General features: G+C 55.8%; 2 protein-coding genes, 1 long non-coding RNA gene and 1 other non-coding gene across 7 annotated transcripts in view; 3 read left to right on the forward strand and 1 right to left on the reverse strand.

Moving 5' to 3' along the window:
- LOC105488894 (SPG7 matrix AAA peptidase subunit, paraplegin) overlaps positions 1-8,055 on the forward strand; it is a 56,007-nt gene extending 47,952 nt beyond the window's left edge. For 3 of the 4 annotated variants that reach the window (XM_071085129.1, XM_071085128.1, XM_071085130.1), the window contains 5 exons: positions 444-559; positions 2,917-3,073; positions 3,717-3,883; positions 4,385-4,462; positions 7,678-8,055. In XM_071085129.1, coding sequence (XP_070941230.1) covers positions 444-559; positions 2,917-3,073; positions 3,717-3,883; positions 4,385-4,462; positions 7,678-7,884 — 725 coding nt within the window. In that variant the 3' untranslated portion in view covers positions 7,885-8,055. Of the gene's footprint in view, positions 1-443; positions 560-644; positions 1,584-2,916; positions 3,074-3,716; positions 3,884-4,384; positions 4,463-7,677 lie in introns of those variants that run through there. The other variant, XM_071085131.1, reaches the window with a different exon arrangement.
- A 3,494-nt stretch (positions 8,056-11,549) lies between these two features.
- Positions 11,550-14,392, forward strand: LOC105488895 (ribosomal protein L13). The gene is made up of 6 exons (XM_024795078.2): positions 11,550-11,703; positions 11,929-12,052; positions 12,215-12,356; positions 12,564-12,737; positions 13,667-13,723; positions 14,199-14,392. The coding sequence occupies exons 2-6, from the start codon at positions 11,949-11,951 to the stop codon at positions 14,355-14,357; spliced, it is 636 nt and encodes a 211-aa protein (XP_024650846.2). The 5' UTR covers positions 11,550-11,703; positions 11,929-11,948; the 3' UTR covers positions 14,358-14,392.
- Positions 12,421-12,504, forward strand: LOC112427888 (small nucleolar RNA MBII-202). Its single transcript, XR_003019648.1, has one exon. It is a non-coding gene; the product is annotated as a small nucleolar RNA MBII-202 (small nucleolar RNA).
- A 7,848-nt stretch (positions 14,393-22,240) lies between the features above and the next one.
- Positions 22,241-26,057, reverse strand: LOC139359785 (uncharacterized). Its single transcript, XR_011616199.1, has 2 exons — positions 24,545-26,057; positions 22,241-23,029 (listed from the first exon to the last, which is right to left on the reverse strand). It is a non-coding gene; the product is annotated as an uncharacterized lncRNA (long non-coding RNA).
- Positions 26,058-27,760: the final 1,703 nt, after the last annotated feature.

The following is a 27,760-nucleotide window of genomic DNA, read 5'->3' on the forward strand; positions in this document are numbered from 1 at the left end:
TATTTTTTTAGTAGAGACGGGGTTTCACCGTGTTGGCCAAGATGGTCTCGATCTCCTGACCTTGTGATCCGCCCGTCTCGGCCTCCCAAAGTTCTGAGGTTACAGGCTTGAGCCACCGCGCCTGGCCAGTTGGTTTGTGTTTTGAGCGGCGTCTTGCTGCGTCACCCAGCTGGAGTGCAGTGGCGCGATCTCGGCTCACTGTAACCTCCGCCTCCCAGATTCAAGTGATTCTCCTGCCTCAGCCTCCCGAGTAGCTGGGATTACAGGCACCTGCCACCATGCCTGGCTAATTTTTGTATTTTTAGTAGAGATGGGGTTTCATCATATTGGTCAGGCTGGTCTCAAACTCCAGACCTCAGGTGACCCGCCCGCCTCAGCCCCCCAAAGTGCTGGGATTACAGGCGTGAGCACCGCGCCTGGCTCACATCCTGGCATTCTTTCAGGGACTGCCAAAAAGAGCAAGATCCTGTCCAAGGAAGAACAGAAAGTGGTTGCATTTCACGAGTCGGGCCATGCCTTGGTGGGCTGGATGCTGGAGCACACGGAGGCTGTGATGAAGGTGGGTCCACAGGCTTTGGCCAAAGCTGACTGGGAAGTCCCGCCTGTGTCTGTAGCTGACCGGGGGGCCCCGCCTGTGTCTGTAGGTCATGTGAGAGGAAAGCCTGCCAGTGTCATGATCCAAGGAGTAAGGTGGGAGGCGACTGTCCCAGGATGATGGGCAGAAGCTCGGGCATGGGAGGCAGGAGTGGACTGTGTCACATCGGAGCCAGGTGCTGCTACTGGGGTGACTCCTGGAAGGTCACACCATGCAGTGGGGTTTCACTGCCTGTGTGTGTTCTCAGCCTGTCCACCCCAAATGACTCCTAACATTGGAAAGAAGTGAGTTGAGCATACATTTAAAAAATGCTACTGTAGGCCGGGCGCGGTGGATCACCTGAGGTCAGGAGTTCGAGGCCAGCCTGGACAACATGGCAAAACCGTCTCTACTTCAAACAAACAAAAAACTACTCTTGTAGGCAGCTGTGAACTCGATGGAAGTTGATTCTTACCAAATGGTGATGTTACAGCTTCTCTGACATGTGGCTCCACCACTGGGAGCCCGAGTGCTGTCAAGAGGAGGTCTCTATTCAGAACGCAGGCGCCGTCTTTACAGTGGAGCCCCAGGAACCGGTGCCGGTTTGAGGCTCACCGGAGACGGCAGTGGTGCTGTGTTCCTACCTCAGGGTTCGCTGCAAAAAATGCACACAGTGCAGCAGTTGCCCGCTTGGCTTGCCAGCGTGGTCTCCACTGCTGTTTCTCAGGCGTGAGCTGTAGCAAAGTTGGGTGTTAATCAGAGAGCATCCTGCCCATCCCAGGCTCCCAGCAGGGCTGAGGCCAGCGTCTGGGGACCAGGTACATGCTGCTCCTTGGTGACGTGCATCGCGGTCATGGGACCAGAGCCGGCCCAGTGTGGGGCGAGTGGACACTGAGCTCAGGGTCCCATTTAAGGGATATTGAGAAACTGAGCAACAAACACAACGTTTTAACTCAGTATGTCAACATATCAAAATTAACGCAGGGGCTTTGGGAGGCCGAAGCGGGCAGATCACCCGAGGTCAGGAGTTTGAGACCAGCCTGGCCAACATGGTGAAACCCCGTCTCTTCCAAAAATACAAAAAATTAGCTGGGCGTGGTGGTGCACACCTGTAATCCCAGCTACTTGAGAGGCAGAGGCAGAAGAATCTCTTGAACCCGGGAGGCAGAGTCTGCAGTGAGCCAAGACTGTGCCATTGCACTCCAGCCTGGGTGACAGAGCAAGACTATCAAAGGGAAAAAAAAGAATTTTTACTTTATTTGATAGGCAAAAGTCAGATAGTCACAATGAAAAAGTAAGTCTCCTTCCCAAGGCTCAGTGTCCTGCCAGGGAAAGGTTGTGAACTGACTGTTGTGGTTTTGGTCATTAATGCAATCATCACTGCAGCCGTTATTTAGAGCCTTTTTTTGGTTTTGAGACAGGGTCTGTCTCTCTGTCGCCCAGACCGGAGTCCAGTGGCGCAGTCACAGCTAGCTCACTGCAGCCTTGACCTTCCAGGCTCACAAGATCCTCCTACCTCAGCCTCCTGTGTAGCTGACACTACAGGCGTACACCACCGCTGGCTCGGGCAATTTTTGTATTTTTTGTAGAGAAGGGGTCTTGGCTAGTCTCGAACTCCTGGGCTCAAGGAATCTGTCCGCCTCTAACTCCGAAAGTGCTGAGATCACAGATGGGAGCCACCGCGCCTGGCCTAGTCTTAGGTTCTAAATTCAGCGTTCTCTCAGGATTCTCAGAGCACCTGGTTGTGGCCATCTTGCTGCCACAGTTCTCAGAAGCAGCAGCTGGGCCAGCAAAGGACCTGCCCCTGCCCTGTCTCCCTCCGTCTCCCACTCCGCGGTTCCATGTCGTTGGGTTAGCATGTTGCCCCGTGCCCCCTCCTTGCACACCTGATGTGGGGGTGTGGGGGAGCAGCAGAGGTGAGGGCAGTCCATGTTCCCTCAGCATCCTGGGGTTCCCATTGCTCTGAACCCTCCGTGGCAGTCGCTAGTGCCAGGGGTCAGCTCAGCGGCCACTGGGGGTGTAACTTGTCCTTCGCCTCTCAGCTGTCTTCTACAGACCTTGTCTTCTTGACTCCCTAGTCATGTATGAGAAGACACTCCCCAACAGTGTATGTACAGGCACCTGTGGTGGGAACCCTGCTGTCTGGGCTGGCCGTCCGTCTGTGGTGGGAACCTGCTGTCTCTGGGCTGGCCGTCTGTGGTGTTAGGGTCCTCTCTTGTAAAAGATGCTGATTTGCTTTCCTGCTTTGAGACGCTTTAATGATGGAGACCTCTTAGTCCCACACCTTCCTCCTCAAAGCCCACATCCTGCCTACTGACGTGGGCCATCTTGACCCTGTGCAGGTCTCCATAGCCCCTCGGACGAACGCCGCCCTGGGCTTTGCTCAGATGCTTCCCAGAGACCAGTACCTCTTCACCAAGGAGCAGCTGTTTGAGCGGATGTGCATGGCCCTGGGGGGCCGGGCCTCGGAAGCACTGTCCTTCAACAAGGTCACTTCTGGTGAGGAGCGGCTGCGTGGGCCCCGGAGGTTTCAGAGTGCTTTTCCGTGCATTATTCCTTCTGTTCCAGTGAATGCCGTGGGGTGAATCTGGTGTAGATGTAGTTTTGAGTTTATTAAGTGTTTTTTAAAGGATAAGTTGTGGTCATAGGAGATTTGGAGCTAAGCAAGACTTTTTAGATAATTTAACTGGACAAAAAACTTAACCTATATGCCAACTCTAAACGCATTTAATTGGTTAATTCTTGGTAATGGCTACAGGAAACGGAATGAAATGGAAGCAGCTTCACTGTTCTGAAGCTGTCACTTCACTGGGAGATCCAGAGACTGAAGGAGGGTCCCAGGGCTCCAGGTCCGTGGGTGTGCCGCGCATAGGCCTGGGCTTGTGCTTGAGAACTGCCGTGCAGTGAGCTCCTGTATGCCCCCCAGGTTCTAGATTTCCAAATAAACGAGCATTTCTGAAAGTTTTAAGACTCTCTTAAGGAACAGTGGCGAGGTGCCAACGTCCTCACTGTCCAGCTTCACGGTGGGACTCCTCGGGAGGAAGGGGATGCGGAGGCACGGTGCTGCCCCAGGACACTGACCGGGACACCTGCTGTGCACCTGCAGTGCTGAGGATCCCTCTGTCTTGACCCCACCCTCCAGGGGCACAGGATGACCTGAGGAAGGTCACCCGCATTGCCTACTCCATGGTGAAGCAGTTTGGGATGGCACCTGGCATCGGCCCCATCTCCTTCCCTGAGGCACAGGAGGGACTCGTGGGCATCGGGCGGCGCCCCTTCAGCCAAGGCCTGCAGCAGATAATGGACCATGTGAGTCGGCTTTGGCCGCACCGCTGCACTCCGTGCTCCCCGGGAAGGGAGTCCCTGGGTCTGCCACACAAGGGCCGGCCACGGCCGCCACAGCTGAGCTCAGCTGCAGGCCCCACGTGGGCTTCTTCCTTCTGGGCTCTGCTGTAGTTCCTACCTGTGGAGTATTTTTTTCTCAGATGAGGACATAGATGCTCCTAATGAAATTATAGATGTGAATCTGGGAAGAATATCAAATAAATTCACTGAGCAATAGACGCAGGGCCCACATAGCCTTCAGACTGGGCCAGGAAAGGCCTGTGAGGCAGCTGTGGGTGGGCGGGCGGCATGTGGAGCTCTGCTCCCCCAGCAGTGGTCACGGGCAGGAGACCGCCCGCCGGCTGAGGAGTCCTGTTCCTCCTGGGAGGGGAAAGGCCATGTTCCCAGCCTGGCACTTCTTTTCTGTGCTTTGGTGCCGGAGCCAGGCGGCCAGCCTTGCCCTGACACAGTTCCCTCCATTCGCAGGAAGCAAGACTGCTGGTGGCCAAGGCCTACAGACACACCGAGAAGGTGCTGCAGGACAACCTGGACAAGCTGCAGGCGGTGAGGCCCTGGCCAGGCGAGGAGACTGCAGCATCACGCAGCAAACACACAGCACCCACGCAGCATCACACAGCACCCACGCAGCATCTCACAGCACCCACGCAGCATCACACAGCACCCACACAGCATCACATAGCACCCACGCAGCATCACACAGCACCCACACAGCATCACGCAGCACCCACGCAGCATCACGCAGCACCCACACAGCACCCACACAGCATCACACAGCACCCACACAGCATCACACAGCACCCACGCAGCATCACACAGCACCCACGCAGCATCTCACAGCACCCACGCAGCATCACACAGCACCCACGCAGCATCACACAGCACCCACGCAGCACCCACACAGCACCACATAGCACCCACGCAGCATCACACAGCACCCACGCAGCACCCACACAGCATCACACAGCACCCACACAGCACCCACGCAGCATCACACAGCACCCACACAGCACCCACGCAGCATCACGCAGCACCCACGCAGCATCACACAGCACCCACGCAGCACCCACACAGCACCACATAGCACCCACGCAGCATCACACAGCACCCACACAGCACCCACACAGCATCACACAGCACCCACACAGCACCCACGCAGCATCACACAGCACCCACGCAGCATCACACAGCACCCACACAGCACCCACGCAGCATCACACAGCACCCACACAGCACCCACATAGCATCACACAGCACCCACACAGCATCACACAGCACCCACGCAGCACCCACACAGCACCACATAGCACCCACGCAGCACCCACACAGCATCACGCAGCACCCACAGTCCCCCAGTCCCCACCCCTCTCGTGAAGTATTTCCAAGGCACACAGTACAGAGAACACTCTGGCCAATGTGAATTCCACCTCACCTGAAACTTACATGTCCCACACTTTTCGTCATGAATTCACCCAGTGTGTTCCCCCAAGGTAGAAAGAAGCTGCCACAGAGTCTCCTGTGCCTGTTCCTGCCGTTAGCAGTTACCGGTGTTTTGTCAGCTTTGTTTAATCTTTTTCCAACTCTTAAACTTTTTTCTTGAATTTTTTATTTTTTATTTTTATTTATTTATTTATTTATTTTGAGACGGAGTCTGGCTCTGTCGCAGGGGCTGGAGTGCAGTGGCCGGATCTCAGCTCACTGCAAGCTCCGCCTCCCGGGTTTACGCCATTCTCCTGCCTCAGCCTCCCGAGTAGCTGGGACTACAGGCGCCGCCACCTCGCCCGGCTAGTTTTTTTTTTTGTATTTTTTAGTAGAGACGGGGTTTCACCGTGTTAGCCAGGATGGTCTCGATCTGCTGACCTTGTGATCCGCCCGTCTCGGCCTCCCAAAGTGCTGGGATTACAGGCTTGAGCCACCGCGCCCGGCCAAAATTTTTATTAAAATAAAGTTTTAATTTTAGAGAGGATTTTGATTTTCTTTGGTTTTTTTTTTGTTTGTTTGTTTGTTTGTTTGTTTTTGAGACGAAGTCTTACTCTGTCGCCCAGGCTGGAGTGCAATGGCGCCATTTTGGCTCACTGCAACCTCCACTTCCCGGGTTCCAGCGATCCTCCTGCCTCAGCCTCCCGAGTAGCTGGGACTACAGGTGTCGCCACCATGCCTGGCTAATTTTTGTATTTTTAGTAGAGAGTCTTTCACCATATTGGCCAAGCTGGTCTTGAACTCCTGACCTCAGGTGATCTGCCTGCCTCGGCCTCCCAAAGTGTTGGGATTACAGGCGTGAGCCACAGCCCCGGGCCTACCGTAGTGTTAGATGTAGAAAAGTTGCAGGCGCAGTGCAGAGAGCTCCCTGCACCACTGCCTCGCTCCCCGTGGAGGCCCCCCGGGGCAGTCCTCCCACCTGAGGAGCCCCCGCCGACCCGCAGTGATGGGTGCACACGTGATGCAGATGTGCTCCGTCTCCCAGTGTCCTTTCCGCTCTGGGAGTCCACGTGGCGTTTGATCGCCCGTCTCCTGAGGCTCCTCTGGGGTGACAGTTCCTCAGACCTCCTTTGGCAGCTTCAAGGACTGGCCTCGTGTTTTGTTCCTCGTGTTACGTTCCTCAGTAGGGATTGTCTGATGTGTTTCTCACAGTGGGCAGAGCTGGAGTTAACTTTCGTGTCCCTGGGTTCTGGTAACTGCTGCTTAGAACTCAGGAGAGGCCATGTTGTGAACAGATGGGTAGGCAGTGGATGGGTAGTTGTTTCTTTGGCCTCCCCTCGTGTCTTTCAGGCGAGCACCGTGTGTCACATGGGGATAGTGTTTAGGGCCCTTAGAGTGTCATCCCCAGCCAGAAGCAGCAGCAGTCTCAGGGCAGGCGTGGGTAGTGCCGTCCCCGGCTGAAGCAGCACCTGCCTGTGGACATGTGCTCATCACGGTTGACAAAGCAGCTCTGCAGAACTTGGGCTCACCACAGTGGGAGCCAGAGCCGGCAGGGACAAAGCTGCAGGCGAGGCTTCTCACTGGCTGTGGAGTGGCGTGTCTGCCCTGTGTGTCAGTGGGTTGCAGAACTTAATAAAATCTCAGACCAGCCCTAGAGAGGAAATGTTTGTCTCTTGCAATAAAGCCACAAGTAAATCACCCTAGCTTTAGGGGTTACCATTTTCTTTAGAAAATCTGGAGGAGTGAGGAAAGGAGCAGGCAGTTAACAAAAAAAAAAGAGAGAAAGAAAATCTGGAAGAGTTCTTCCTTCACGGAAACCAGTGAAATGTGGCTGTGGCAGTGTTTTCTGTGGTCGGGCCAGGCCACCCCAGAGGCAGGGCCACCGGCACAGGACAGTCGGCATCTCGAGTGTTTTCCAAGATCCCACCTAGAGTGGCTGAAATTCCCTTCCCCAAATTGAGAGGTGCCAGCTCACACAACTTCTCCTCAGATTCCTTCTCCCGGTGTTGTGTCAATCAGGAGGGTGCAGCGTTTTACCCGTCTCCTTCCCTGTAGACACGCACATCTTGTCTGGTGAAAGAAATTGCAGTTGCCAAAAATAAGCCAAGATTTTGAAGGGAAGTAGAAAAATTAATGAGGCTGGCCACCGGAAAATCATTTATGAGGTTGAGATGGGGGTGATTCTTCTTTGGGAGCTGCCTCCGTGCCTCCGCTTCCCTGGAAAAGTGGCCTGTCCCGGGTGTCCTGCACACAGGCCCGCACGCCTCTCGTCACCTCCCTGGGACAAAGATGCTCTGTGTCTGTCCTGGGGACTCTCACACTGCTGTGCCTGTTCTTTCCAGCTGGCAAACGCCCTTCTGGAAAAGGAAGTGATAAACTATGAGGACATCGAGGCTCTCATTGGCCCGCCGCCCCACGGGCCGAAGAAAATGATCGCACCGCAGAGGTGGGTCGACGCCCAGAGGGAGAAACAGGACTCGGGAGAGGAGGAGGCCGAAGAGACCCAGCAGCCCCCACTTGGAGGCGAAGAGCCGACTTGGCCCAAGTAGCTGGGACGTGTTGGCCGCACGTGCGGGTGACCCAAGAACTGAGGGCTCACTCAGCCACCCTGCGTTGCTTTTCAACTGAGGTTTGCACTTCCTCTTGCGGCCCTCAGTAGTCCCTGTGCAGCGACTTCTGAGATCTGTTTGTTGATTACCCTTTTCTTTTTTTTTTTTTTTTTTTTTTTTTTTTTTGAGACAGAGTCTTGCTCTGCTGCCCAGGCTGGGGTGCAGTGGCCGGATCTCAGCTCACTGCAAGCTCCGCCTCCCAGGTTTACGCCATTCTCCTGCCTCAGCCTCCCGAGTAGCTGGGACTACAGGCGCCCGCCACCTCGCCCGGCTAGTTTTTTGTATTTTTTAGTAGAGACGGGGTTTCACCGTGTTAGCCAGGATGGTCTCGATCTCCTGACCTCGTGATCCGCCCGTCTCGGCCTCCCAAAGTGCTGGGATTACAGGCTTGAGCCACCGCGCCCGGCCTGATTACCCTTTTCATGATTGTAAGTTTCTCTGCAGAAACAACTGGCCAAGCCTTGTGTGTGTGCGTCGTCTCCCCTGTGGGGAAGGTTCTCAGTGCGTTCCCGAGTGAGCATGGAACACCTGAGTTCCCAAGGTTCTAGACAGTCGTTCCCAGCATGGCTGAGGCCACCCAGAGGCAGCAGAGCATTCAGACTCCGAACAGACCGCTGTTCATGCCGACGCTTGCCCGGCCTCCCAGTTCCTGTGGCTCCCTCAGAATGCTAACGGGATCGGACATGAAAGGACCCTCTGAGCCAGCAGCCCCGTCCTCCAGCTCACTCGTCAATGGGGCCACACAGTCCGGCCCAGGCACTGGGCTCCAGGGGACTCAGCACTGCCCCCTGCTGCCATGTGGCCGGTGCAAGTTGAGGACTTCTTGCTGGTCTAGTCACACACGCAGTGTTGGGGGATGCCTTGGTTTTTTCTGCCCTGAGAACTGTTGAGACACTTCACTAATAAACTCTGTGGTTGGAAAATCTACATCTGCATTGTCTGGCCAGCTCTAATGCAGGGGAGCTGGCGGGCTTACCTTGGATCACAGGGTCTTGTGGTTTCAGTTTGTCATTTGAGTAATGCAGGGACTAAGTGGAAAACTCCCGTAGGAATCGGGGGCCTGGACCCTGTAGGGATAGAGGATGACCCAGGACGCCCTGGCCCTGTGTTCCGGGGCATGCGGCTCCCACTCTGGCCTCCTTGCGTCTGCCCTCCCTGTGGTGCAGTGACGTGAGTGGATCGTCCTGTTGTTGCTGCAACACTGAGTGCCCTGAGAAACGCCGGCAGAGCAGTAAGGAGGCAGCCACAGGTGCGGTCACACACCCAAGTGGGGGCATCTCTGAGAGACGCCTTGACCTTTGCCCAAGTTCTCCAAATCCAAAGAGCAGCACGCAGTTGGGAAGGTTTTAGCTGGTGTAGCCAAGGGTCGTGTCCTCAGTAATCATTTTTTTCCTGTTGTGTTGGTTTTTGACAGTCTTGCTTTGTCGCCCAGGTTAGAGTGCAGTGGCGCCATCTCGGCTCGCTGCAGCCTCAATCTCCTGGGTTCACGCAATCCTCCTGACTCAGCCTCCCAAGTAGCTGGGACCACAGGCATGCACCACTATGCCTAATTTTTGTATTTTTTGCAGAGACAGGGCTAGACTGTAATTTCTGAGTTCAAGTGACCCTCCTGCCTTGCCCTCCCAATGTGTTGGGATTACAGGTGTGAGCCATTGTACCGAGCCTTTTGTGAAATTATTTTACTATTTTTAATTTTTTTTTTTTTTGGGGGAGATGGAATCATGCTCTGTAGCCCAGGCTGGAGTGCGGTGGTGCTATCTTGGCTCTCTGCAACCTCCACCTCCAGGGTTCAAGCAATTCTCCTGCCTCAGCCTCCCAAGTAGCTGGGGCCACAGGTGCGTGCCACCACGCCTGGCTAATTTTTTTTATTTTTAATAGAGATGGTCCTCATCTCCTGACCTCGTGATCTGCCTGCTTCGGCCTCCCAAAGTGCTGGGATTACAGGTGTGAGCCACCACACCCAGCCCTAAATTTTTTGTTTTTGAGACGGAGGCTTAACTCTGTCACCCAGGCTGGAGTGCAGTGGCGCAGTCTTGACTCTGTAACCTCCGCCTCCTGGGTTCAAATGATTCTCCCGTCTGAGTCTCTGGAGTAGCTAGGATTACACGCGTACACTACCACACGGCTAATTTTTGTATTTTTAGTAGAGACAGGATCTTGCCATGTTGGCTAGGCTGGTCTCCAACTCCTGATACCAGGTGATCCACTCGTCTCGGCCTCCCAAAGTGCTGGAATTACAGGTGTGAGCCACCATGCCCGGCCTGTGAAATTTTTTTTTTTTTTTTTTGACAGAGTCTTGCTCTGTTTCCCAGGCTGGAGTGCAGTGGCGCGATCTCGGCTCACTGCAAGCTCTGCCTCCCCGGTTCACACCATTCTCCTGCCTCAGCCTCCCGAGTAGCTGGGACTACAGGCGCCGCCACCACGCCCGGCTCATTTTTTGTATTTTTAGTAGAGACGGGGTTTCACCGTGTTTGCCAGGATGGTCTCGATCTCCCGACCTCGTGATCCGCCCGCCTCGGCCTCCCAAACTGCTGGGATTACAGGTGTGAGCCATCGCGCCCGGCCGGGACTGTGAAATTCTTAAAATGTGGACTAAGTTTTACCAGGAGGAAGGCTGGTGATTGGGTGAGGGTAGGGAAGAAAGAGGGTTATTAAGATTTAAAGGTTTCCAGGTAGCAGTAAGATGGATGGTGCCTTCACAGACTTGCACTAGAGAGTAAGAGCTGGCTTTTTGTTGATGCTTTTCTTTGTGAAGGGAGGCAGTAGGCACAGCAGGTCAGAATGTGACATTTTCAGTTGGGTACCCCTGACCTTAGAGAAGTCACCTAATCCTGGGCCAAGGGAAAGCGGGGACAGAGGCCAACAGTAACTGCTCCTTACGGAGTTGTGTGGATTCGATGTGAAAATGCACATCCGGAACTGAACTACCTGCTTACAAAAACACTCAAGAAATGTTAATTTTATCTTTTAAAAAACCAGCATAGGCCGGGCGCGGTGGCTCACGCCTGTAATCCCAACACTTTGGGAGGCCGAGGCGGGCGGATTGCCTGAGCTCAGGAGTTCGAAACCAGCTTGGGCAACACGGTGAAACCCCGTCTCTACTACTAAACTAAAATACAAAAAATTAACCTGGTGTGGTGGCGGGCGCCTGTAATCCCAGCTACTCGGGAGGCAGAGTTTGCAGTGAGCCGAGATCACGCCATTGCACTCCAGCCTGGGCGACGGAGTGAGGCTCTTGTCTCAATATAAAAAAAGTTCTAAATGGATGGGAGGAGAATAAACGCTGGAACAAGGAGGACGACGGCCTTAGGTTGCGCAGACTCGGATCTCATTGCAGTTTTCCTGCCTTTGCGCTACAAACGTGTCCCACAAACGCGAACAAACTTAGAATTGCCGGGGCGTCGCCCGTTCGCCGTCCGCCCAGATGCTGGCCGCGCGCGCGTTAGTCCGCAAGGCGGGACTCGGCCTGAGCCCACCGCGGCCCGCGCAGCGGCTGAAGCGCCGGGGCAGTAACGGCGGACGTCAAGCAAGTCAGGCCGCGGGGTCCACAGGGCCCGGGCATCACGGCCCCGCCGCCGCACTCTGAGCGACGCCATGTCTGCGAGGGCGGCCCTGAGAGAGCGCGGTGACGTCAGTTCCTCCTTTCCGGGCTCTGATTGGTCAGAGCGCCCGGCGCTTCTGGTTGGCCGGCCCTGCTATCATCCCAGGGTGCATTGCGGCGCCGTTTCCTTTCCGCTCGGTTGTCTTCCTGCGCAGGAGGTGAGCTAGACTCGGTCCCGGCCTTTGGGCTTCATCCGGCGCCATCGGCCTGGCGTTGCTGCCAGCGCGGGCATGGATGGGCCCCTTCTTTTTCGCAGACAGCGTTGGGCCGGGGCCCGGGCTCTAGGCGCGGCCGGACGGCCCAGGCTGGAGGGTTCAGGGCGGAGGTCCGGGGGGTGCGCGCGGCCGGGGCGCGGCCTCTCACTCGCTCCCTCGCGTTCGCAGCCGCAGGGCCGTAGGCAGCCATGGCGCCCAGCCGGAATGGCATGATCTTGAAGCCCCACTTCCACAAGGACTGGCAGCGGCGCGTGGCCACGTGGTTCAACCAGCCGGCCCGGAAGATCCGCAGGTGAGCCCTGCGCTCGGGGCGCCCCTGGGGCTCGCGCCCGCGGCTGCGCCTTTGTTTGGGGGTGGCCGGTGCCAGGGCGGGGGGCGCTGCCTGCGGCCGCCGCGGAGCACTTGCCTGGCGGCCTTAGGCGAGGGTGACCGCCGCTGGGCTTCTCTCCACCAGACGCAAGGCCCGGCAAGCCAAGGCGCGCCGCATCGCCCCGCGCCCCGCGTCGGGGCCCATCCGGCCCATCGTGCGCTGCCCCACGGTTCGGTACCACACGAAGGTGCGCGCTGGCCGCGGCTTCAGCCTGGAGGAGCTCAGGGTGAGTAGTGGCAGCGCCGCGGTGTCGGGAGGGCCCTGAGTCCCCTGTGCTGGCCTCAGTCGCGTGATGACATTCTCCGGAATCGCTGGACGGCCTTGATGAAAGCACGTTTGAACCCTTTTCCATCTGATCGCTGAGCCTCTCCATCCGGGCCTCGCGGCGGAGAAGGCCCGGGCCCGCCTCCATCTCTCTCCGCTTCTGGGGCAGGTGGCCGGCGTTCACAAGAAGGTGGCGCGGACCATCGGCATTTCTGTGGATCCGAGGAGGCGGAACAAGTCCACGGAGTCCCTGCAGGCCAACGTGCAGCGGCTGAAGGAGTACCGCTCCAAACTCATCCTCTTCCCCAGGAAGCCCTCGGCCCCCAAGAAGGGAGACAGTTCTGTGAGTACAGGGCTCTCCGGCCGTCCTGGCGCGCGGGGAAAGTGAGGCCGGGTTCCTTTATCGGCGACACCCGTCCCTGGGCCCTGCTGGGGTGAGAAGAACCAAAACCTCGTGGCCGTTGTGATCCGCAGGATACGCCTGTCTTGCAGGATGACGAGCTCATCGGGACTACTAAGGTTCACCTGTGGTTTTCAGCAGGGATGACCTTAGTGGTCACGGCAAAGGCTGTGTGACTTGGAGCCAGCTTTTTCCGTTGAAATCATTGTCTCCCTAAAATGCTTCATGGTCTGGCCGGGCGCGGTGGCTCAAGCCTGTAATCCCAGCACTTTGGGAGGCCGAGACGGGCGGATCACGAGGTCAGGAGATCGAGACCATCCTGGTTAACACGGTGAAACCCCGTCTCTACTAAAAAAAATACAAAAAACTAGCCGGGCGAGGTGGCGGGCGCCTGTAGTCCCAGCTACTCGGGAGGCTGAGGCAGGAGAATGGCGTAAACCCGGGAGGCAGAGCTTGCAGTGAGCTGAGATCCGGCCACTGCACTCCAGCCTGGGCGACAGAGCGAGACTCCGTCTCAAAAAAAAAAAAATGCTTCGTGTTCCAAAATATTCTAGAAAAACCTTGTAGGGTAAGGTTGATAAAAGTCCATTGTATACGTTTCCGGGTAGTTGAATTAGGGAACGATTTTCTCTGCCCCGTCCCTGGTTCACAGGTAGATATAACTGTCTCATGCGTGTTGTGTCAACTCAGTAAGATAGCCACCTAACTAGTAATGACTGTTCTCAACACTGGGGGGACAAAGTATGTTGGAGGAAAGGCTCAGACACTGGTGCTGAACTCGGGATCCCCAGGGGGAAGTTTGGGGCCAGGCGGGGGTGGAGTCCTTGGGGCAGCGTGGCTAAAGGCACTTAATTCTTCTCGTTCATCAACAGGCTGAAGAACTGAAACTGGCCACCCAGCTGACGGGACCGGTCATGCCCATCCGGAATGTAAGTTAACACTTGCTCAAATCCATCTTTAGATGAGATCAGTGGGTGAACACATGGATATCTGAGATGGGGATCCGGCCTAAGAAAGTTAATGGTCGCAGTTGTACTGCGTGTGGAGGTTTGTGGAAAAGAATATTTCTTAGTTTTTACTTCTTGCAACCACGAAGCCGTAAATTGGGAAGTTTTTTTGGAAAGAGTTTTTCTGCGTTGCTTACCTGGTTTTGAATTTTGGGATTTACAGACCTAAGCTGCCGTGTGTAGCTCAGGCAGGGAGGGTTTTTCTTTTCTTTTCTTTTCTTTTTTTTTTTTTTTTTTTTTTAATCACAGGGAAAGTGACTGACTCAAGAGTCGCTTTTCCGCAGTTGGGCAGCACACCTGCCCTTACATCCCCCGAAGTCCTCTGGGTTCTGATGATGCCTCATTGTGCCTTTGCCCATTGACACACTGGGTTCAACAACTTGTGTTTCTCTTCTAGGTCTATAAGAAGGAGAAAGCTCGAGTCATTACTGAGGAGGAGAAGAATTTCAAAGCCTTCGCTAGTCTCCGCATGGCCCGTGCCAACGCCCGGCTCTTCGGCATACGGGCAAAAAGAGCCAAGGAAGCCGCAGAACAGGATGTTGAAAAGAAAAAATAAAACCCTCCTGGGGACTTGGAATCAGTCAGCAGTCACGCTGGGTCTCCCCGTGGTGTATTTCGTGGGAGCTGCTGGGCCTGGGATGGGGTTTCGCTGCTGTGACTTCCTTACAGGGGATTTGGGGCTTTCTTGAAAGACAGTCCAAGCCCTGGATTATGCCTTCCTTTCTGTGTTAAAGCACTGGGTGGTTTGGTCAGTGGCTGATGTAAAATGGTTTTCTTGTGGGGAGGTTACAGAGGCTGACTTTGGCAGAGTGGACTTTTTTTTTTTTTATTCTTAAAGAGATAAGGGGCCGGGCGCGGTGGCTCAAGCCTGTAATCCCAGCACTTTGGGAGGCCGAGGCGGGTGGATCACGAGGTCAGGAGATCGAGACTATCCTGGCTAACACGGTGAAACCCCGTCTCTACTAAAAATACAAAAAAAACTAGCCGGGCGTGGTGGCGGGCGCCTGTAGTCTCAGCTACTTGGCAGGCTGAGGTGGGAGAATGGCGTGAACCTGGGAGGCGGAGCTTGCATTGAGCCGAGATCACGCCACTGCACTCCAGCCTGGGAGACACAGCAAGACTCCGTCTCAAAAAAAAAAAAAAAAAAAGATAAGGTTGGGCTGGTGCTCACACTATCATCCCAGCACTTTGGGATTGGCTCAGGAGTTCAACACCAGCCTGGCCAACATGGCAAAATCCCGTCTCTACTAAAAATTAAAAAATCAGCTGTGTGTGGTGCCATGCACTCGTAGTCGCAGCTACTGGGAGGCTGAGGTGAGGGGATCACTTGAACCCAGGAGGCAGAGGGTGCAGCGAGCCAAGATCATACCACTGCATTCTAGCCTGGGCAACAGTGAGACTGTCTAAAAAAATGGATAAGGTCTTTGGCACACAGGGCTGGAGTACAGTGCCACAGTCATGGCTCACTGCAGCCTTGAACTCGTGGCCTCAAGCATTCCTCCCTCAGCTTTTCTAGTAGAGGGGTTTAGAGGCACGAGACCCTGCACCCAACCTAGAGTTGCCTCTTTTAAGCAAAGTAGTTTCTAGTTAATGTAGCATCTTGGACTTTGGGGCATCGTTCTTGAGCCTGTTGTGCCTGGTGACCATGGTCCTGACCCTTCCCTTCGCTGGGCGTCTTCACCCCGACACCAAGGTACTAGATGGCCCTGCCAAGTGTCGGCCTCTCCTGTTAAACATTCTGAAGCCATTGTTTTTGCTTCGTGGACGAGAGGCAGCCAGAGAGCGTGCCATGGTGCCCTGGTCTGAGCTGGGCATCCTCATGTCTTCTGTGTCCTAGGGCAGCACGGTTCCTTGTGCAGTTCCCAGACACCAGACACAGGCTGCCCTGGTCCTACCAGCTCACAGCAGCACCTGCTCTCCTTGGCAGCTATGGCCATGACAGCCCCAGAGAAGCAGCTTCAGGGACCGAGTCAGATTGTTTTCTCTGCATGCCTTTGCCAGGTGCAGGCATTGAGGCACCCAGTGGGCTGTTACTGGCGTGAAATGGGTGATGCTGGTACTTCTGCTGCTGCACTCAGTCACACTTGGCACCTGATGACACCTTGCTTGTTTGGAAACAGATCCTAAGCCATCTAGTAGATTATTTGGAGGCTGTTGGCTACTGTTTCATGTCTACAGTGTACGTGCTGAGTTTGATCAGTTTGTATGTTTGGGAATCTTGTCCTCTAAAGTTAAGGTGGGCCAAGCGCAGCGGCTCATGCCTGTAATCCTAACATTTTGGGAGGCCGAGGTGGGTGGATCACCTGAGGTTGGGAGTTCGAGACCAGCCCGGCCAATATGCTGAAACCTCATCTCTACTAAAAATACAATAATGAGCTGAGTGGTGGCGCACACGTGTAATCCCAGCTACTCGCGAGTCAGAGATTGCAGGGATCCGAGATATGCCACTGCACTCCAGCCTGGGTGACAGAGCGAGACTCCGTCTCAAAAGAGAAAAAAAAGGTTGTGCAAGGTGGATGGTTGGAAGCTTAAACCTAGGCTCATATCCTTCTCACGTGAAAGGGCATGAAGGTCTCTGGTGGACTCCAACCTGGCTGAAGGCTGGTCGCAGGGTGTTGGGGGGGTCACTGGCACTGGGCACTCCAGCCTGCTTCCTCCCTACCACACCACACTAGGGGACGGGCCTTTCCTGCTGTCTGCAGGGAGCACCTGGAGTAGGTGTGCAGTGTGATGTGGTAAGTGGAGTAGAGGTCTGCACCCCATCACACCCCTTGCTGCTTTTACAAAGCACTGTGATCTGCTTGTTCCGGGGGCTCTCCTACCAGCTGACTTCACGGGGAAATCGGGGGGTTCAGGTATCGTCCGTGCACCTGGGGCAGGGCAGCCTGCACTGAACCTGCCAGAGTGTCCTCCCCATTTCACTGAACGAAAAGTCCCCAGGGCCATGTTCCTAACCTTATGTTCTCTCCATTTGCTTAATCCATTAAGACCCCTAACAGGAGAGGGTGGATTTTCTCTGTGGTGTCTCGGACCCTGCTGTTGGCCAGCGCCGTTAGCAATAGGTCATTTTTCTTTTTTTTTTTTTTTTTTTTTTTTTTTTTTGAGACGGAGTCTCGCTCTGTCGCCCAGGCTGGAGTGCAGTGGCGCGATCTCGGCTCACTGCAAGCTCCGCCTCCCGGGTTCACGCCATTCTCCTGCCTCAGCCTCCTGAGTAGCTGGGACTACAGGCGCCCGCCACCGCGCCTGGCTAATTTTTTTTGTATTTTTAGTAGAGACGGGGTTTCACCGTGGTCTCGATCTCCTGACCTCGTGATCCGCCCGCCTCGGCCTCCCAAAGTGCTGGGATTACAGGCTTGAGCCACCGCGCCCGGCAATAGGTCATTTTTCTAGGTTAGGTTGGGACAATGTGAGTCTGGTGCCGGACGTGGCTGTGGGTTGGGCCGGTCTGCCTACTGCCTGCGGCTCCACTACCTGAGATGCAGCAGGTGCGGCTGCGCCCTTCCTGGGACTGCGGAAGGCTCCCTGCAGGGTAGCTGGGGACTGGGCAGGTGGGTGAGGCAGCTCCCTGCTGACACGCAGACCTTGTAGCTGGAGCAAGATCTCTCCTGATCGGGGGACAGGCCTGTCTGCTCCAAGACAGACTCTGCCACCACGTGCAAAGGGGCCCTTTGTTTAACTTAGTCCCTGGGCACCGCCCGATTCAGCACCTGGCGGCCCAGGTTGCCCCGCTGGTGGCTGGTGGGGACACGTGCCTGAGTGTGGGCGTGCTGACGAAGGGGCCTGTCAGTTGTGATGTGTGGGCCTGACCTAGGGGGCGCTGTGGAACCTGGGCTGGAACCAGCCCTCTGTGCCAGGCTGCAGACAGGTGCCGCCGGCCCTGAGGGGCAGCTGCCGTGGCATGAGTCACTGGGAGCTGAGAGGAAGGGCCCCGACCCAGCCTCAGCAAAACGGCTTTGGGGAACACCTTGATTTCAGCCATGCGAGCCCTCCCAGGGAGTACAGCCAAGCTGTGAAGACTCAGACACGGACCCGTGTGCCACGAGCTTGTGTCTGCTGCCCAGGGGAGGAAGTGCACCCAGGTTCCTCATTCCGTTTTGCAGGATTCTATCGGTGTGCGGGCACTTCCCATTCAGCCTGTCGCCCCCGGGGAGCACGGACTGGCTCTGTGGCGCCCTTGGCCTTGTAGAAGCGTTGGTTTTATGGCAGGTGCATCTCCCACGGTGGGCGGGGCTTTGCCAGCAATGCCCATGGGGATCATGGGGCCAGGTGCGCTCCAGCTCCTGCAGAACTGCTCAGGGATAGTCTCGGGAGGGGCTAATCGCGTGCCCTGGTAATGCCCTGGTGATGCGCCGTTTCTCACGCCGGCTGCTCTGGCCCCAGCTAAAGGGGAAGACTGGTGCTGACGGGAGCTGCACACAATTTTTCTCCATCTATTGTTTATTTTGCTTTTTCTTTTGGCTGGACGTTAGGAATTTCAGTTTTCCCAGGTTGTATTTTTCCTTTTTTTTTTTTTTTTTTTTTTTTTTTGAGACGGAGTCTCGCTCTGTCGCCCAGGCTGGAGTGCAGTGGCCGGATCTCAGCTCACTGCAAGCTCCGCCTGCCGGGTTTGCGCCATTCTCCTGCCTTAGCCTCCCGAGTAGCTGGGACTACAGGCTCCTGCCACATCGCCAGGCTAGTTTTTTGTATTTTTTAGTAGAGACGGGGTTTCACCGAGTTAGCCAAGATGGTCTCGATCTCCTGACCTCGTGATCCGCCCGTCTCGGCCTCCCAAAGTGCTGGGATTACAGGCTTGAGCCACCGCGCCCGGCCAAAAAGATTCCTTTTCTATTTTAAAATTATCATGCAGGGCTGGGTGAGGTCGCTCACGCCTATCTAGTCTGAAAACTTTGGGAGGCTGAGGTAGGAGGATGGCATGAGCCCAGGAGTTTAAGGCTGCAGTGAGCCGAGATCGCTCCACTGCCCTCCAGCCTGGATGAAGAGCGAGACCCTGTCTCAAAAAAATACATATTATGCAGTAGTTTCAACCCTGGAAGAGTAGTGTGCATCTTTGAATTTTAACATGTGTTCCTCTCCCATCCAGGCATAGTTTTATTTGGAATCTGGTTGTCCTGTAGTTGCTTAGTTAAAAATATATGTAATTGCAATCATTTAAAAAGCAAAAAACAGGCCAGGTACAGTGGCTCCTGCCTGTAATCCCAGCACTTCAGGAGGCCAGGGCAGGCAGATCTTTTGAACCCAGGAGTTTGAGACCAGCCCAGGCAACATGGCAAAGACCCATGTCTACCAAAAAAATAAAAATACTAGCCGGCGTGGTGGCGGCACCTATAGTCCCAGCTACTCGGGAGGCTGAGGCGGGAGGATTGCTTGAGCCCGGGAGGTCGAGGCTGCAGTGAGCCGAGACTGTGCCACTGCCCTCCGTCTTGGGTGACAGAGTGAGAGACCCTGTCTCAAAAAAAAAAAAAAAGAAGAAATAATGCTAATTAGAACTGTTGTAATTTAGAGGGAAATTACAGTCATTTTAGGTTATTTGGTGTTTTCTTCATTTCGTTTAAGCCAGAGAAGAGTGGGTATCTGCATCCTCTTCTCTGTTTTCCTGGGTCTCCCTGTATTAGTTTTTTCTTTATAATTAGTCACATTTATTTTTTATGGTTTCTGTATCTTAAATTTTTTTTTTTTTTTTTTTTTTTTGAGACGGAGTCTGGCTCTGCCACCCAGGCTGGAGTGCAGTGGCCGGATCTCAGCTCACTGCAAGCTCCGCCCCCCGGGTTCACGCCATTCTCCTGCCTCCGCCTCCCGAGTAGCTGGGACTACAGGCGACCGCCACCTCGCCCGGCTAATTTTTTGTATTTTTAGTAGAGACGGGGTTTCACCGTGTTAGCCAGGATGGTCTCGATCTCCTGACCTCATGATCTGCCCGTCTCGGCCTCCCAAAGTGCTGGGATTACAGGCTTGAGCCACCGCGCCCGGCCCTTAAATTTTTTTTTTTTTAAGTTATAGAAGAGGCCGGGCGCGGTGGCTCAGGCCTGTAATCCCAGCACTTTGGGAGGCCGAGACGGGCAGATCATGAGGTCAGGAGATCGAGACCATCCTGGCTAACATGGTGAAACCCAATCTCTACTAAAAAATACAAAAAAATAGCCGGGCGAGGTGGCGGGCGCCTGTAGTCCCAGCTACTCGGGAGGCTGAGGCAGGAGAATGGCGTGAACCCGGGAGGCGGAGCTTGCAGTGAGCTGAGATCCGGCCACTGCACTCCAGCCTGGGTGACAGAGCGAGACTCCGTCTCAAAAAAAAAAAAAAAAAAAAAAAGTTATAGAAGAAATATATGCCATTGGCAAAAAAAAAAAAAAAAAAAAATTCCAGCTACACAGAAGTGAGGAGAACGAAGCAAACAGCCGCTTCACGTCCCACACCCTGGGAGCAGCTGCGCCCAGGTCTGTCCGGAGACGGTGTGTGAGCAAATTCCAGCGCAAGAATCTGGACTTCTGTTTCTTTTTTTTTCTTTTTCTTTTTTTGAGACGAGTCTCACTCAGTCCCCCAGGCTGGAGTGAGTGCCGCAATCTCGGCTTGCTGCAAGCTCCGCCTCGCGGGTTCCCCCCATTCTCCTGCCTCAGCCTCCTGAGTAGCTGGGACTACAGGCGCCCGCCACCGCGCCTGGCTAATTTTTTGTATTTTTAGTAGAAACGGGGTTTCACCGTGGTCTCGATCTCCTGACCTTGTGATCCGCCCGTCTCGGCCTCCCAAAGTGCTGGGATTACAGGCGTGAGCCACCGCGCCCGGCATCCGGCTAGTTTTTTGTATTTTTTTAGTAGAGACGGGGTTTCACCGTGTTGGCCAGGATGGTCTCGATCTCCTGACCTTGTGATCCGCCCGTCTCGGCCTCCCAAAGTGCTGGGATTACAGACGTGAGCCACCGCGCCCGGCATCCGGCTAGTTTTTTGTATTTTTTTAGTAGAGACGGGGTTTCACCGTGTTGGCCAGGATGGTCTCGATCTCCTGACCTTGTGATCCGCCCGTCTCGGCCTCCCAAAGTGCTGGGATTACAGGCGTGAGCCACCGCGCCCGGCATCCGGCTAGTTTTTTGTATTTTTTTAGTAGAGACGGGGTTTCACCGTGTTGGCCAGGATGGTCTCGATCTCCTGACCTTGTGATCCGCCCGTCTCGGCCTCCCAAAGTGCTGGGATTACAGGCGTGAGCCACCGCGCCCGGCATCCGGCTAGTTTTTTGTATTTTTTTAGTAGAGACGGGGTTTCACCGTGTTGGCCAGGATGGTCTCGATCTCCTGACCTTGTGATCCGCCCGTCTCGGCCTCCCAAAGTGCTGGGATTACAGGCTTGAGCCACCGCGCCCAGCCGGCCGCTTCTGTTTCTTATGAAACCAGCTGATGCCACACTGTGTGCCCCGTGTTGTGCCAGGCACCTAGACGGACCTGGCTTCTTTCTGTGCCTGTGAAGGGCAGACAGCGTTGTGTCTGTGCGGTCTTGCAGGCAGGAGAACGGGAGGGCTGCTGTCTTCATTTGCCCAGAGTTGGGCATCTCCAGTTACTGGACCTTCTTGTCTCTCTGGGGCCCCGTGACCTGCTTCCTCTCGTGTTTCATTGCGATGTTCATCATTTTCTTGAACTGCAGCTGGTCTTTATGAGTTAAGGAACTTTTGCCTTCTATCACCTGTTGACAACATTTCTTTCCTGCTTGCTCTTTTCCTTTTGACTCGGAGAGCAAATGAGGCGTTCTTTCAGGAGATGGTGTGGTGGGATGGACCGCAAACTCAGCATCGATAGTGGATGTCGGTCATTCTTTTTGACTTTCCAACATCAGAACCCACTTTTGGGGAATGGGAGGCAGAGCCCCCCGCTCTGCCCCTCTGCAGAAGCTGCTGCACTGCCCAGGCTCCTTGCGGTGAGCTGAGCCCAGGCCCTGCTGGCCCCACACAGGTTGATGGCTGTGAAGCCACAGGTCTGTGGGCAGAAAGGTCACATCACGTGTCCCGGGTGGGCACGGAGTCCAGACGGGGCGGGCGCCCTTGCTGTCCTCACCCTGGGCTTCAGGGCACCGCCCTGCAGTTCCAGGAATTTCCTGGTAGCCTCTTCTCTTCCTCCGTCGGCTGGAAGAGTTTTCAGTTGCTTCGAAGCCCCTGCCGATGCTGAGGGCATGACCGGCCCCGGCTCTGGGCCCCTGTGTGGCTCACTCAGCAGGTATCGCACTGCCCACCACACCAGGCGCTGTGAGAGCACTGGGCTACAAGGAAAGAGGCAGGGGCTGATGTGGAGCAGGTGCTGGGCAGACAGGCGGCCGCAGGGGAGGCAGAGGGGCCACCTAAAGGCAGGGAGATGAAGGGAGGACAATTTAAGAGCAGTTTATGTGGGGTCCAGCCCCACAGGGTCAGTGGATTTTTCTCCCCGTGTGCGGAGACGAGAGATTGTAGGAATAAAGACACAAGACAAAGAGATAAAAGACAGCTGGGCCCGGGGACCACTACCACCAAGACGTGGAGACCGGTAGTGGCCCCGAATGCCAGGCTGTGCTGATATTTATTGGATACAAGACAAAGGGGCAGGGAGTGACAGCCATCTCCAATGATAGGTAAAGTCACGTGGGGCACGTGTCCACTGGACAGGGGGCCCTTCCCTGCCTGGCAGCTGAGGCAGAGAGAAAGAGAAGAGAGAGAGAGAGAGAGCTTATGCCGTTGTTTCTGCATATCAGAGACTTTTAGTACTTTCACTAATTTGCTACTGCTATCTAGAAGGCAGAGCCAGGTGTACAGGGTGGAACACGAAAGCGGACCAGGAGCCTGACCACTGAAGCACAGCACCACAGGGAGACGGTTAGGCTCCGGACGACTGATGTCAGGTTAGGCTCCAGACGACGGATGTCAGGTTAGGCTCCGGACGACGGATGTCAGGTTAGGCTCCGGACGACGGATGTCAGGTTAGGCTCCGGACGACGGATGTCAGGTTAGGCTCCGGACGACGGATGTCAGGTTAGGCTCCGGACGACGGATGTCAGGTTAGGCTCCGGACGACGGATGTCAGGTTAGGCTCCGGACGACGGATGTCAGGTTAGGCTCCGGACGACGGATGTCAGGTTAGGCTCCGGACGACGGATGTCAGGTTAGGCTCCGGACGACGGATGTCAGGTTAGGCTCCGGACGACGGATGTCAGGTTAGGCTCCGGATGACTGATGTCAGGCCTTCCACAAGAGGTGCAGGAGTAGAGTCTTCTCTAAACTCCCCTGGGGAGAGGGAGACTCCCTTTCCCGGCCTGCTAAGCAGCGGGTGCTTTTTCTTGACACTGACGCTACCGCTAGACCACGGTCCACTTGGCAACGGGCATCTTCCCAGACACTGGCGTTACCATTAGACCAAGGAGCCCTCCGGTGGCCCTGCCCGGGCATCACAGAGGCTCACACTCCTGTCTTCTGGTCACTTCCCACTATGTCCCTTCAGCTCCTAACTCTGTATGGCCCGGTTTCTCCTAGGTTATGATTGTAGAGTGAGGATTATTTATTTATTTATTTATTTATTTATTTATTTAGAGATGGAGTCTCGCTCAGTCGCCCGGGCTGGAGTGCAGTGGCGTGATCTCGGCTCACTGCAAGCTCCGCCTCCTGGGTTCACGCCATTCTCCTGCCTCAGCCTCCCGAGTAGCTGGGACTACAGGTGCCCGCCACCTCGCCCGGCTAGTTTTTTTTGTATTTTTAGCAGAGACAGGGTTTCACCATGTTGGCCAGGATGGTCTCGATCTCCTGACCTTGTGATCCGCCTGCCTGGGCCTCCCAAGAGTGAGGACTATTATAATATTGGAGTAAAGAGTAATTGCTACAAACTAATGATTAATGATATTCATATATAATCATATCTATTATCCATATCTAGTATGACTATTCTTATTTTATATATTTTATTATACTGCAACAGCTCGTGCCCTTGGTCTCTTGCCTCGGCACCTGGGTGACTTGCTGTCCGCAAGTTTACGAGTTAAGGGCACCTGCTGCCTCCCAGGCACGGCCCTAGGCTGGGACCACAGTGTGCCAAACTACTCCCTGCCCCTTAGTGCGTCTCTGAATTTTCAGCTTCATCTCAGCCAGCCGGGCGCGGTGGCTCACGCCTGTAATCCCAGACTTTGGGAGGCCGTGGTGGGTGGATCACTTGAGCCCAGGAATTCAAGACCAGCCTGGGCAACATAGTGAAACCCTGTCTCTACAAAAATTTTAAAAATTGACTGGGTGCGGTGGCTCATGCCTGTAATCCCAGCACTTTGGGAAGCCAAGGCGGGTGGATCACAAGGTCAAGAGATCGAAACCAGCCTGGCCAATACGGTGAAACCCGTCTCTACTAAAAATACAAAAGTTAGGTGGGCATGGTGTCACACGCCTGTAACCCCAGCTAATCGGGAGGCTGAGACAGGAGAATCGCTTGAACCTGGAGGCGGAGGTTGCAGTGAGCTGAGATTGCACCATTGCACTCTAGGCTGGGCGACAGAGGGAGACTGTCTCCAAAAAATAAAAATACAAAAATACAAAAATTAGCTGGGTGTGGTGGCAGGCACCTGTAGTCCCAGCTACTCAGGAGGCTGAGGCAGGAGAATCGCTTGAACCTGGGAGGTGGAGGTTGTAGTGAGCCGAGATTGCACCATTGCACTCCAGCCTGGGTGACCCAGCGAGACTCTGTCTAAAAATAATCAAGCATCTCTTCCTTTGACCTCCCCCAAGTTTTCATTCCTAACACAGTCTGGCCTCTTCCCTTACCTGTACCTGGGCAGGTGCTTCATGGGCTGCGGCTAGGGAATCCGTGGGGAAGACCAGACACTGGCAGAGCCTGGTGCCAGAAGGGGCCCTGGGAGCTCCTCCCTTTCCCACAGCCTCAGAGTGGGCAGGGGAAGGGCTGTGGTCGTGGAGGGCCTGGGGGCTTTCTCTGCAGGTGGCCCAGGAAGAAAGGGGGCTGACATTCCACAGCCTTTTCCAGACCCCCTTCCTGGGGGCTGGACGTCACAGTCCGTCTCAGGGGCCTCCTGCACAGGCGAGAGGGGCAGGGCAGTGGAGGGCAGATCAGACCCCGTCCGGTCATTGTCCAGCCTCCCCATTGTCTTACCCTCAGGCTTCACGTCTGCAGCGGCACCACCAAGGCTGTGGTGCTGGGGGACAATTCCGATGTGGCACAGTCCCTGGCAGCACCTGCCCTTCTGAGTAACTCCCCAGAAAGGATGGTGCCTCCTGGGGAGGCAGGGGAAGAACTAGGCTATTGATGAAAGGGATTGGAGAGCAGAGGGAAGCGTCCGAGCAGCACATTCCAGGCCGGCTTTTTACCAAGAATAGCATCAAAAGCCTCCCATGACTCAAGCAAGACTAAAACCAGGACGTCCATCAGTTGGAATGGGGCTGAGGACACCAGCCCCGGGGACACGGCTCTTGCCTGCCATCACCTCCCACAGGACCAGAGTCTCCTCCGGGCCTCTCTGCTCCTGCCCTGGCCCCGTGGTCAGCAGCCACCCCTCTGGTGCCCACCTTCTGACGCTTACCCTTGTGCGAGCCCCTCCCTCAAGCGTGGGCCGGACCCAACACTGTGCTCTCCCGGAAGCCTCCTTTGACCTTGGAGCACGCTGGCCGAGGGGACGGGCGGGCAACAGGAAGGCATGCGGCCACAGAGGCACCAGCGCTGTGAGAGGGGCTGCCCTGGGGTAGAGAGCGTTGGTCTCAGAAGAGCCTCAGAGCATGGCCACGGCCACACAGCTGCTGTCTGAGGGGCTGGCCCAGGCTGGGTACAGAGCCCCCAGCAGCAGTGGCACCACTGGCCGGGCCTTCTCCCAGGCCAGAGCCTGCTTGTCATGAGCAGCTGGCACTCACAGGCCCGGTGGTTTCCGAGGCCCTGCTCAACTCGGGCTTGAGCTGCTCATCTGAGTGCACAGACCTCGTGGACAGCAGCCGCCCAGTGTCAGAAGGCCTCCTGGCAGCACCTCGGGATTATAGGGGTTGGTTCTGGGGAGTCAACAGGACACTGGAAGGAAGTGAGGTCCAGAGGGTTAGCGTGGTGGGGAGGCCGGCCAAGTCTGCAAAAGGGCAGCATGGAGGAGGCAAGTGGGCACAGGTGGTCCACAGGCTGGAGAGGTGGTCCCTGGGGACAGGAGGAGGTAAGCGGGGATGGAAGGAGATGAGTAGGGCATGGGAGGTGAGTGGGGATGGGAGTAGGTAAACGGGGACGGAAGATGAGCGATAAATGGGCACGGGGGGAGGTGAGTGGGCACGGGGGGACGTGAGTGGGCACGGGGGGAGGTGAGTGGGCACGGGGGGAGGTGAGTGGGCACGGGGGGAGGTGAGTGGGCACGGGGGGACGTGAGTGGGCACGGGGGGAGGTGAGTGGGCACGGGGGGAGGTGAGCGGGCACAGGTGGTCAGGGGGCCGGGGAGGTGGTCGGGGGGCCCAGGGCCACTGCTGGTCAGCAGGCTTGGTAGTTGGGAAGAAGAGAAGACCCAGGAGTGGGGACAGTGGGACCAGGAGCCCGAGTCCTGGGGAACTATGGGATGGCTGGTGCCTGGGTCTGAGCACAGAGGGGTCCTGGCTCAGGAGGGCCCACGTGGGTGAGGAAGAACCAGTCCCGGACGGTGTCCCCAGCGTGCAGTCCTGGGCAGGGGCCCTGACCCCTGGGTCTCACTGCACAGGAGCTGTGAGGACTGGGCCCCTCCATGGAAAGTTCTCCTCGGGGTCTCTGGAAACATTCTGGGCAGGGACAGCAAAGCCATCGAGGCACCCCGGGACCTGGACAGGCCGAGGAAGGTGTGAGCGCTGGGTTCTGAGCTGGGTTCTACGTTCCAGCTCCACCCCTGCTGTGTGGCCTCAGGCACCAGAATGCCCTCTCTGAGCCGTGTCTCCCACCAGCCGTGGTGTCTCCAGCTGGGCAGAGATGCTAGGGGCTGGGATGGTCCGCTCCTGGCTTCATGCAGACAAGGGGCAGGAGGGATGTCGGCCCGGGGCTGCACGTGAGAACGTGCATGGAGAAGAAGGGGGTCTTGTCCACACCCAGAAGACGGTGTTGGGAGAAGGAAGTGGAGGAAGGGGACGTGGCCTGTGCCTGCGCTTGTGTGTCTCGGGTGCCTGGCGTGTCTGCGTGTGGGCTGTCTCTCCATGAGTGCGTGCACATGTCTGCGGTATTTGGCACACGTGTGTGGCGTGTACTCATGCCTGCCTGCATGTGCTGAGTGTGGTGGAGGAGGAAGGACCCCTCATCAGTCCCCAGGTCTCTGAGGCTGTAACAAGGTCACCAGGGATCTGAGACCGGCCAGGTGTGTTGTCTCAGCCAACAGCCGGTGTGGCCGCCTCTGGGCATAGTCGATTTCTCAAATAAGATCAACGTCAGATCCTGCAGGAAGACGGTCTGATCCAGACAGGTTGCAGATGTTCTAAGATAAAATAACCTTTCTTTAGGAGGAAAGAAAAGAAGAGGGTAGGTTTGCAACCAGGTTAAAAAAAGCAGCACCCATCCGGACATGTGGAGAGCTGTTTCCTGTTAAACAATCCTGTTAGTAACCCCCACCCTCTGCAATTTCTCGTTTTGAGGCAGTTTCCGGGACAATCTCTCCATATGAAGGGCAGGTTTGAGGACCCTGCATTCAGGGGTGGGGACCGAGCCCCCGGACCGAGCCTTGGCCATGGGCTGCACCAGCTGTGTGCTCAGGACGGCCAGGGAGGAGGCCATGGGCTCTGGACCTGGCTCAGGGACAAGGGGCTATCCAAGTGTGGAGGAGAGCACTGGCTCCAGGGGATGCCCCTCAAGGCAGTGGCCGTGGGGCTGGGGTCTGCCAGGAACCTCTGGAGGCCCTGGACAGGGTTCCCTGCTCCCAGTTGGCCTCGCAGTCAGTGTGACTGAAATGGGAGATGGGGACTCTGACCAGATGGAGATGACACCCTCGAGGCAGATCCAGGACCAGGGAGCAGCCGTCAGAGCTGCGTTTCATTCGCTGATCCACCTGG

The sequence above is a fragment of the Macaca nemestrina genome, chromosome 18, assembly GCF_043159975.1.
Source record: "Macaca nemestrina isolate mMacNem1 chromosome 18, mMacNem.hap1, whole genome shotgun sequence".
In the NCBI taxonomy this organism is placed as follows: domain Eukaryota; kingdom Metazoa; phylum Chordata; class Mammalia; order Primates; family Cercopithecidae; genus Macaca; species Macaca nemestrina.